We start from the raw sequence: 11529 nt of genomic DNA, 5'->3' as shown, positions 1-11529 counted from the left end.
AGTTGGTTGAGCATCTGACTCTCAATTTTGGCTCAGGTCATGATCTCATGTTTCTGGGGTTCGAGCCCTGCATTGAGCTCTGCACTGACAGCACAGAGCCTGGTCAGATTCTTTCTCTCCCTCTGTCTCTGCCCCTCCCCTGTTCTCTCTCTCTCTTAAAATAAATAAATAAACAAACTTTAAAATAAAATAAAATAAAATAAAATAAAATAAAATAAAATAGAATTTTCATATTTTGTTCATCATGACTTTTGGGGCAATCATATTTTTAAAGATATTGCATTGAAATAATGTTTATGAAATGTTTTTTAATATATTTTATAATTTATTAAATAATATTTATTTATCTTGATTACTGAGTTTCTTGGCCTCCCTCAAGATTTTGTGCCTGAGGTGAACACCTGACTTGCCTCACCGTAATTCTGACCCTGGACCATTCAGTATTTGTTGCCAGAACCCCATAAGGACAAGTAGGCAATTCACCAAGGTGATTAGGAATGTAGTCCTGGTGTCTTACTGTCTGGGTTCAAAGCCCAGCTCCACTACTATGTGACCTTTGGACAAGACATTCAACCTCTCTGAGGAGGTTGGTAAGGGTGCCTCTCTCATAGGGCTACTGGGAGCATTCTGTGAATTGTGACAGCAAGCACTGTACCTTGCCTAGAGTTTAGCAAAGTGCTCAGTAAAAGTTTGCTATTGTTGTTATTAGTATCGGGCTCCTTATCCAGTGCTCTCTCCACAACATGATGTCTTTTGAGCAGAAATCATCCCAACTAGAGTTTCAAAGATACCAGGATCACCTAAACGCCACCAGCTGAGCCCTCCCAGCTTCTTGGCAAATCCTGTTGCCCTCAGAGGAATTGAAGGGCTTGACTGCAGAGCACAAGCAGGCAAACAGACAGACAGCAACATTTTCCTGGAGGCCCAGGGGCTACAGTCAATGTCCTCACTCTTTCCATGAAATAAATCCGCTAAGTGACTGAGGCATGTGGAGCATTGAAATGCATATCTCAGGCTGCTTCTTGCCAGGGTCCAGGACCACGTAACTGAGCAAAAGACCTTGAGCTGTTAATTGCCCTGACCTAGACCCAGTAGGCTATATTTTTAGCCTCTGTGCACTGTTTCCATCACCTGTGCTGGGCTTTAAGCTACAAAAGAGGGGAGGGAGGCCTGGGGAAGGCTACAGGGATGTTTCTCATAGCAGCCAGTGGGGGCAGGGGCTGGCCCACTATTTTTGAGTTCTGTTGTACAAGCCAGCCTCATGGGTGTGCAACCTGGGTAGGGACACAGTGTCCCCAACCTTAGATGGGCCCCACACTTGATTTAATGCTCTGCTGTAGCCATCTTGAAATTCTTAATCATTTTGAACAAGGAGCCCCTCATTTTCATTTCTCACGGGGCCCTGCAAATTACATAGCTCATTCTGGTTGTATGCAAGGTTGGTACCCATTCAGCCTGGGGAGCTTTCCTGTAGCATGGCAGGACAGGCTGAAGCTACTATCATGAGGCATAAATCCCCAGACTTGGCCACATAAACCTTATTTTGAACCTCTTGTCTGCTCCTTCCTATTTCCTCAGAAACCAGGGGGGGATTCCAAAGAAGCTCATAAACTGTGTTCTGCTTTGCTAAAATATTTCCCCTCACTCGATTTAAAACAGTCCACAGACCATTCTCCATCAACATCATTTTCTTGTCTCTGTAATACTTCTTGCTGTCTGAAATTCACATTATTTCTAGGACCAGCTTGTCTGGTTGGTGCTCTGGGTGTGTTCCTCACTGAATATTTGTTGAGTGGAGGAAGGGTCACCTTTATTGTCTGTTTCGGCAGATAGTTTCACCTGCATGTTCTCATATCATTCTCATTCCAGGTGCTCTCCTGCCTGCACCTTTGAGGATGCCAGTTAGAGGTGAAGCATTCTCGGGTCCTGCTGGAGGAGGTGGTTTTGGAGGTAGAAAGGGTCCAAGATGGTGGAGAGGAGACAGTGAGTTGGGAGGCACCAGATGGGATGTGGAGGATGGGAGAGTTGGACATTGGGTGGGGGGGGGGGGGGGGGGGGCGGGTCCCCTCTCTCCAGTGAGGCACCCTGAGAATCCCTGAACTCGGAATGAGGCTGTGAAAACAATGAGTGAACAAGATTCTTCTTGCCGTGGCTCCGGGTCGTGTGGGTGGAGAGGGACCAAGATAGAGAGGCCTCGTGGGAGGTACCTGCGCCTTTGGGGCCGGGTCCAGGAAACAGCTGGGGAGCTGGTTGCGGGGAGGCAGATCCTGGAACTGGACGACAGGGTGCAAGGGCCTCGGTACCTAAGGCGGGCCCGGGAGCCCGCGGGGCGGGGACCGCCCCAACCCCGCTCTGGGCGCGGCGAGTCGACACACGAGGGCAGAAGCTCCCGCTCCCGCCGCCGCGCAGGGCGCAGGCCCGCACTTGCAAGCCCGGGACCGGGGACTTGAAAGCGGCCGGCGCGCCGCCCGGACCTGCCCCGCGGGGCGTCACCGCGGCGCTTTAGGCGGGAGCAGAAGGGAAATCTCTGCTTGGGGGAGTGCGGGGGAGGAGAGAGGCCCGGGACAGACCCAGAGCGCAGCCGGGGGAGACTTTGCGGGCGGGGAGGCAAGGAGCCTGCCACGCGGGGGCCGAGTTTAAGAAAGCCACGAGCTCTCTGAGCCGTTTCCCAGTCTGTAAGAAAGCATCATTGCCCCATCCACTTCCAGACCCTGTGTCGGGCTTTTTCTTCTAGCTCATCTAATCTTGCGAAAGCCTTGTATTATTCCCATTTTGCGGAAGACTGAGGCTCAGAGAAAGAAACTTGCCCCAGTTAACAAAGGATGTGCGATAGGATTCGGAAACAGGGTTCAGTATGCTGCCTCTTTTGTGGCTGCAAGAACTTGGATTGTGGAAGAAACTCAATATTTATTAAGCTCCTTCTGTGCGCGAGTAAAAGTTTCCACGCATTGCCTCATTTAACAACCGCTTGGAGTATTTGCTATTAACGCCCCCATTTAACAGATGAAGAAATTGAGGTAAGAGAGCTATTTTTTCCTTTAAACCTGCCCAAGGCCTTACAGGTGACCATGTGGAGGGTGAACCCGAACAGACTGACTCTAGAGCACCCTTTTTTTTTTAACCACTACGATGAACCAAACAGGGAAAAACGGTTTGCAAACTTCTATTCTGATCATTACCGCTGCGGTCGAGCCCGCGAGTGGGTCACGACCGGAGTGAGGGTGGAGCAAGGCTCATTGGGCGCCTGGCCCACTTCAGCCCTGCCAAAGCCCTGCTTTGGGACTCGGAGGCGGGGCCCCTGGCCCCGCCCTTCACCTGCTGGCCCCGCCCTTCGCTCGGACCAATAAAGTGCCCTGCAGGGGCGGGCCCAGGTGAGGAAGGGGTGCGTGGGCGGGGCCTGGTGCGTGAGTGGCAGGCGCGGCGCGCGCTCCGGGAGGGGAGGGCGTGCGCAGCCGGCTCCGCCCCTCGGGCCTAGCGGCAGAGCCGGGCGGGCCCCGCACAGCCGGGGCGGTGGCGGCGCTGGGGAGAGGGCGGGCCGGGGCGGGGCTGCCGGGTGGCCGGGGCGGGGCCACGCCCGAGCCCCGCGTCCCGCTCCGATGGCCGCCCCCGGCTCCCCGCGCTGCCCCCTCTCCCCCGGGCCGCGCCCCGGGGCCCCGCACTGACGGCCCATGGCGCCGCCCGCCGCCCGCCTCGCCCTGCTCTCCGCCGCCGCGCTCACGCTGGCGGCCCGGCCCGCGCCCAGCCCCGGCCTCGGCCCCGGACCCGGTGAGTGAGCGAGCCCCGGCGCCCGCCCTGCGCCGAGCTCGCCCGAGGGGCGACGCGGGCCGGCCCGCCTGGGGGGGGCCCAACCCGTAGCTCCCACCTCCCGGGACTCCTTCTCCCAGCCCCTCAGCGACGCCCCCCGGCCGGGGCGGTCCTAGCCCCACGACCCGAGACTCCCCCTCAGGCCCCTCGGTGACGCCCCCCGGGCCGGGGCGCCCTGTCTGCCCCAGTACCTATTCTAGGGATCCCTTCGCCAAGCTCCTCAGAGACGCCTCCCGGGCTGGCAAGTCTCCCCGGCCTGAGGACCCGGGACCCCCTGCTCAAGTTCCTCAGCGTCTCCCCTCGGGCCGGGATGCCCCCTCTGCCCCAGCACCTCTGGGATCCCGCCCTGTCTCTCAGTGGCGTACCCTCCCTCGAGACGCTACACCCCCTCCCCAAGGGCCTCAGCGACACCCCCGGGCCAGGATTCCTTCGCGAGACCCGCGACGACGCCCCCCGCGTCCCCAGCCCTCGTGTGCCTCCCGGCTCAGGAGCGGGTGCGGAGGCGAGCGGAGCGGGCGCCCAGCCCCTCTGCCAGGTCCCCGGCTGCGCCCGCCTGCCCAGCACTGTACTTTCTGCCTCGCGAGGAGTCGAGTTGATTTGCCTGCCCTGCAAGAGGCAGGTCCGAGGCTCGGGACGACCCGCTGTACCCAGCCGGGACGCCCCCTCCTTACCTCCGGGGCCGCTTGAGCTTCCCCAAACTCAGGTGCGGGCCTAGCTTGGTGAGAGGAAGGAAGGGGTGATGGGAAACCTCCCCTACAGATCTTAGGGTGCTTATCCCGAGGGTGCAGTGCAGAGCCCCTTGTCCCAGGTAATCCCACACTTTAAACAGACACCCACTCCCAGGCCAAGGCTAAGGCCAGGGCTTCCCGAGGTGGGGCCCTGGACTAGGATGGAAGCGGGGACTTTGCTTAGCTTCCATCCACACCCTCCTTCGCAGAACTCTCTCCAAGTTGAAGAGCAGGCACGAGGGCGTTGTCTGGCCTGGTTACATTTCTCTGCAGGTTGTTTGGGTGTTGAGAGTTGGGCATTCGTGAAAGGGACGGGAAGGGTTCATTACAGGTTTGCCGGAGTAGGAAAACCGGCTAAGGGTTCTCCACCCAAAGTCGCAGACTGTGTTGCTGGAATGACAGGAGTTTGTTGCTGAAAGAAAACTCAGTTGCTTTGTTTACCTACCAGCTTGGATTAGTAAAAAAAAAAAAAAAAAAAAAAGGTTGGGGGGGAGGTGGTAGAACTTGGTATTGTCACTTACTGTGTGATTTTGGGCCATGACTCTGCTCTCAGAACCTCAGTTTCCTCATCTGTAAAGGAGAGATAATGAGAACTCCCTTTGCCTGATGTGGTAACACCCACATACAGAAGGCAGTCAATAAACATATTTTAATAATACTTTTTATAGTGCTTCACAGTTCACCAAGTGCTAGACACCTCATTTGCCCTGAGAATGCTATGAGCTTCCAGTCTGGCTGAGCCCTGTAAAAGGCAAAGCTTGGCTTTAGATCAATAGAAAGGGGTCTCCAAGTCCTGTTAACTTTAGGCTCAGGAAGTGGTTTCTGAGTGATCGGCAGCTTTGTTGGGGGCTTCTGCAAAAACTGCTACAGAAGTTTGATCTCTTCTGCTATTTGCCGTATGAGAAGAATGAAGGAGGATCTTTCCGAGAGCCAGGATATGTCAACATAACTGTAACCTAGTAACCCCTTAGTTCCACTTTGCCATCTGTGTGTGGTCAGGATTTAATGTCCTCTATGGAGAGAGAGGTATGGGTGGAAATAAACTGGTTCCCCTTCTGGAAAGGGCAGAGTAGTAGCTCTGAAAAGCGTTAAGTGACTCAACTCCGCTTATGTTTGTTAGAAGGTGGCATCCTCTCCTCAGACATCCTTGCTTTGCTAGGAGGGGTCAAATGCAGCAGCTCTTAGGCAGTTTGAACCTGAAACCTTGGTGCGCTTTTATTTAGGAGTGTGAGTTAGAGATAAATAAATAACCATTGTGAGATGATTTATGAGAAGTGACCCAAGTTCCTGCTCCAGTAAGCCTCACCAGCTCTGTTTCCTACCATCTTGGTATACCAGGGCTTCTGTGCCCTGGTCAGGATTTTCCTCTTTAGTTCCAGAAGCAGTTTTAGGGAGATACCACATGGTCTTCAGCATCACATCCTGTCTCAAGCCTGCCTACTAGTTTCTTAAATCCTTGAGGATATGCCAAACTTGCCATTTTATATTTTTTGATACTGTAATTTTCTCTGAAATTTTGTGGATGGAAAAAATTATTTCAATACTTATATTCTGCACAATTTTGTAATATTTAAATTACTGGTGGTTTGCATTTTTGAATGCTGACTTTATAAAAACAGTTAGCTCATTCCCCATCAATGCTAGTTCTAATTACAGTGTATAACCAACCCCAAATGATCTCCCTTCTCCTCTCCATTCTTCCTTTGAGATTCTCTCCCTTCCTTCACAACTGATAAGGGCAGAAGTTGATGGTGGAATCTAGACTTTCCTTTCTAGGAGGAAGGTAGCCAGGGCCCTAGGGCTAATGAGCTCTCTGAAGTGGGCTCCCATTTGGAATTTACTGACCTGCAGGGGAGAGCCTAGAGGTAGGAAAAGTAGAGAAGGCTGGGCAGAATTGTGCTATCTCAGCCTTCCACCTAAGGCAAACTACCTGCTTGGCTGTTTCACTGCCTTTGGGGGCTGTCAGGTGTGCATCCACAGAGCTTCTCAACTCAGGTTACATTTGCTGGAATACCTTATGATGCTCATTCTCCTCTAAATCCTCATCTGGCATTCATCCTGTTAGCCAGTAGTATGTCTTGCTGTAGAACCTGTAAGTTCAGTGAACAGTGACTGCTTCATACAGTATAGAGCCCTGTCCCTCTTAGGGACTTCATTAATGTTAGTTTACCTGAATGCAACACAGGGGCTGATAGGAGTAAACAGGACTAACATGCTTTCATGTCGACTCATTATTTTTATGCTTTGAGTATTTTAAGAAACACAAACCTGTCAAAATTGACCTGATATCAAAGAACTCTGGTGTTTCTATGAAAATTTGTTTGGGCTCCTAGACAAAGATATTTCTGTGTTTGAGATATGCGGCGGTGTGCCTGGGTGGCTCAGTTGGTTGAATGTCCAACTCTTGATTTCAGCTCAAGTCATGATCTCATGGTTTGTTCGTGGGTTCAAGCCCCATATCAGGCTCCACGATGACAGTGCAGAGCCTGCTTGGGATTCTCTCTCTCTCTCTCTCTCTCTCTCTCTCTCTCTCTCAAAATAAATAAATAACTTAAAAAATAAAAATAAAGAAATTAATGTTTGAGATATGCAATGAGACCTTTTATAAATCTGAAAGCACAAAGAAGTTCCATTTAGGCTCACTACTAATAAGCAACAAGTTGGTGTACTTAATATAGACATTATTGATAATATCACCATTTAGCATAGTTAAAGCAACAGCAATAAATGATGAAGATAAAATATATTGTTTTAGATACCTTTACAATATACAGATTAGGGATTTTTGGTGATGGGCAATGTAACATCTTTAGTTTAGAATTTGGGGGCCTCTAATGCCATCTGAAGCTCTAGGTCAGATGTTAGCAGACATTTTTTTTTAATTTTAAAAAATGTTTTTATTTATTTTTGAGAGAGAGAGACTGACTGAGCACAAGCAGGGGTGGGGCAGAGAGACAGGGAGACACAGAATCCGAAGCAGGCTTCAGGCTCTGAGCTGTCAGCACAGAGCCCGACACAGGGCTTAAACTCGTGAACCATGAGATCATGACCTGAGCTGAAGTTGGAAGCTTAACTGACTGAGCCACCCAGGTGCTCCATTTTTTTTTTTTTTTTTCTTGAGAGAGAAAGAGCATGCATGAGCTGGGAAGAGGGAGAGAGAGAGAGAATCCCAAGCACACTCCACACTTAGTGCAGAGCCTGATGCAGGGCGCAATCCTACAACCCTGAGATCTTGACCTGAGCCAAAATCAAGAGTCAGATGTTCAACCAACTGAGCCACCCAGGTGCCCCAGCAGACATTTTTTGTAGAGGGCAGTAAATAATTTGGGCTTTCTGGGCTCTGTACCGTCTCTGTTGAAATTACTCCACTCTGACTTTGTAGGGCAAAAGCAGCCATAGACAAATATGAATGAATGGGCATGGCTATATTCTAATAAAACTTTAGGGACACTGAAATTTGAAAATTTCATATAATTTTTATGTGTCACAAAATACTATTCATTTTTTTAAAAGGTTATTTGTTTATTTATTTTGGCGGGGGAGTGGGGAGAGTGCAGGAGCAGGTGAGTGACAAAGAGAGAGGGAAAGAGAATCTCGAGCAGGCGCGGCTTGAACTCACAAACCATGAGATCATGACCTGAGCCGGTGTCAAGAGTCGGTCGCTTAACCGAGCCACCCAGGTGCCCCCAGAATATCGTTCTTTTGATTGTTTTCAATCATTTAAAATTTTAAAAACCATTCTTAGCTCATGGGCTATACAAAGCCAGGGAGTGGGCCAGATTGGGCCCAAGGCTATACTTTGCTAAGTCCTACTCAAGGTCCATGTGTATTGATTTTTTTCCAGTGTTCACTGGTCTGGAAAGGTGAAAAGGAGGCTTGATTTTGGTGAAAAACATGAACCATTTTCCTTTTACTATTAACTAATTTTAAGAGACATACAGTAGAAATGATTAAAATGGTAAATTTTATGTATATTTAACCACAATTTTTTTAAAAAGCTACATGAGGGGAAGTTCATGCACATACATTTGGATCTTTAATGTGCTTTAAAAAATGCCTTAAGAAGAAATTCAGTATGGTTCAGTGTGTGCTACATACAGAAAATAGTGTCTGCCTTGGAACTGGCCCATGTTTGTTCAACTATGCAGATGTTGCTTGGAGCAAACGGTTGAGAGATCTGTTTCTCAGAGGAAAGCCCAGGCAGCAGGTGGCACCAGCCTGAGACACAGAAAAACAGCCAGGAAAAAAAAAAAAAAAAAAAAAAGAAGGAGAAGAGGAAGAAGAAAACAAACTTCTATCACTTTCCTAAACAATTGAATTTTATTTTCATGGTTCTGTCCTCATTTTTAAAGTGGCCTTTAAAACACAACAATGTGCTTAGCATGGCTGATTATTTTGTTTTAATTAAAACATTTTTGAAAAACAAAGTGAAGCATTCAAACATACCAAGTTGATTGTGTTTGTACTGTGGAACAGTTAATGCAAAACACTTGAGAGAGGCCGGAAGTTTGGATCTGTAGCTTTTGCCGAAGTTTTTGCCTCTTGAATTAGGACAACAGAGGAGGAAATGAATGTGTCCCATAGAAAACTACCTATGGAGGTTTTGAGGTGAGATCTCCCCAAGCCCCCTGATGCCACTTGGCAAGTTGGTTTCTGGCTGGCTCACTGTGCGGGGCCCCTGAGTGGGGCAGAACAATGACTGACATTCCTTCCATATTCAGTTTGACCTTGAGAGTCCAGCTGGAACCCGGATGTGTTAGTCCAGGACGAGCAGCCCTAGTTCACTCTGTTTTTCCCTCTCTCTGTGGTCTTTAGTATTGTCTTCTCAAGACGACAGTGGCTTCTTCCCCAGACCTCACCTCTGAGACATTATCCTGGATTCCGACTGAACAGAGAAAGGAGAGAGGCCATTGTAGAAATGTCAGAAGGGTGTTCATACTTCTCAAAAATAGCCACTATATAGAAGTTTGCTTCTCCTCCTCCAAGGAAATCCCCTGCTCCCTACTCCTCCCACCCGCTTTTAATCTTCTTTCTAGGAAAGCACCTTCCCTAGCCTGGACTCGGAACAGTTTTTTTGGTGTGTGTGTGTGTGTGTGTGTTTTATGATTTTATTTTTAAGTAACCTCTACACCCAACGTGGGGCTTGAACTTACAACCTTGAGATTCGAGTTGCATGCCCCACCAACTGAGCCAGCCAGGCACCCTGGCCTTGTAAGTTTGAAGACAAATGAAGTTGGGTGCTGGGAAGCATCTCTCACAGACAAAAGATTTTAGGCCATCTGACATGCAAGGTTGCCTTTATTCCTCTCAATTATAACAGGACCTTCTAGGGGCTGCTCCTCTGCTAGGCCCAGCCTCCAGTTTCTCTTGCCACTGATTTAATCCTTGGCAAGTTGCCAAAGCATTAAACTTTTATTGTTCAATTTACCACAAGGGCGGGCCCTGCTTCTAGTGGGCTGGGGAGCCTGCAGCCGCTTCCAAACCCCAGTGTCACACCACATTAGCAACTTCAGACTTTGAGGGCGGGATTTCTTTCAGTTTGGTTAGATTCTTGGTTAGAACCAGAGCAGTATACTCACACTCAAAGTTTGAAAGCTAGGAAATAGTAAAAACAGCATAAGCAACTTTTAAAGATGATCCAAAATGGTTGCAGCATCAGCATGTACAGCTCACTCTGCGTGGTTTCTTCATGACTTCCAAGCAGATAGGTTAAATGGCTGTCCGTGTTCCTTGGTGGCCTAAAGTTGCGTGAAAGCATGGCGACCAAGCAGTCCTCTTCTACGATGGTAGCGATCCTTAACCAGTGCCATCACAGTATGTAAATTACTTGCTGCTGTTCAATCTATAAAAATTCATCTTCAAAGATGATTATTGGGCTGGTAAAAATATTTTTAATAATGACCACAGAAGCCATATTTGTTTTTCTTTGATGTTCTTCCGAAGACTCTTCTGGTTTTAATCAGATTGTTCCCACATAAAATACAGTGGAAATCTACAATAATAAAATCCCTATTCCTATGTCTATGGGGAAATAAACAGGATGGGGACTGTCCTTTTAAGGGGCTTTCCCCTTCCCTTTCCCCAGACTCAAAGCCTCTATTACTGGTGGGTGTTTTGGCATCAGTTAAGGGCCTTCAATCCTTCCCTCCCTCCATGTTTTGCTCTTTCATTAAAGTGTTTCTGTTGTCTAATTATATCCTTTCAATCAAATTAGAGACTGCAGCATCTGGTGAGGGCCGTAACTGCCGCCATCTGCACCTCGTATATACAGGCCTTTTCAGCTGAGAATCACTCAACTTCCAAATGGCAGGAAGAGATTTGGAAAAAGTTTAGTTGGAAGGGAGGTTAACTTAAAAGGAACGTCTTCAAAGGCTGTGTACGACGCCCTGCTTGCTGTGATGTGCGCACTGCCATGCAGAGCTTCATTGGCTTGGCTCACCAAAGATTCTTCTCTAGCACTTGTGGCAGATGAGGGGTTTTTGATTGTCTTAGCTGAAATCACTAGGCCTCTCATCCTTATTACGGGCTTGAGGGCATCCAGGGCAAGCTGAGAATTTTTCCCTTGAGAAGAATCTTTTGTTATGTGACCACTGGTTAATGGATATGACACTTTCTGTTTATTTGACCATTTCTTCTAATTCAGTGGTTTCAACTGGAGGAGAGTTTGCCCCCAGGGGACATTTGGCAATATCTGGAAACATTTTTGATTGTCATAACTCAGGGTGGGGTGGGGCGGGGTAGAGTATGCTACTGGCATCTAGCGGGTGGAAGCCAGGGATGCTGCTAAAATGAACACCCTACAATGCACAGGACGGCCCCGCCAATGAATTATTTGACTCCAAATGTTAATAGGGCTAAGGTTGAGAAACCCCATCCTAATTGTGTTATTCTTTTGTCCTTCCCTTCATTGTGGCCTAGGAGGAGGCAACTCTGATCAACATTTTGTTGATTACTCTTAAGAAAGTAGATTCTTCGTTATCCATATCTGAGGTCCATA

General features: G+C 48.8%; 1 protein-coding gene across 2 annotated transcripts in view; it reads left to right on the top strand.

Annotated features, from left to right (window-relative positions):
• Positions 1-3668: 3668 nt before the first annotated feature.
• KREMEN1 (kringle containing transmembrane protein 1) overlaps positions 3669-11529 on the top strand; it is a 72357-nt gene continuing 64496 nt past the window's right edge. For both annotated transcript variants that reach the window (XM_042910011.1, XM_042910010.1), the window contains exon 1: positions 3669-3765. In XM_042910011.1, coding sequence (XP_042765945.1) covers positions 3669-3765 — 97 coding nt within the window. The remainder of the gene's footprint in view (positions 3766-11529) is intronic.

The sequence above is a fragment of the Panthera leo genome, chromosome D3 (assembly GCF_018350215.1).
Source record: "Panthera leo isolate Ple1 chromosome D3, P.leo_Ple1_pat1.1, whole genome shotgun sequence".
Taxonomy (NCBI): Eukaryota; Metazoa; Chordata; class Mammalia; order Carnivora; family Felidae; genus Panthera; species Panthera leo.
Note: the sequence above shows the minus strand (reverse complement) of the source record. Positions and strands in the feature narration are given on the sequence as shown.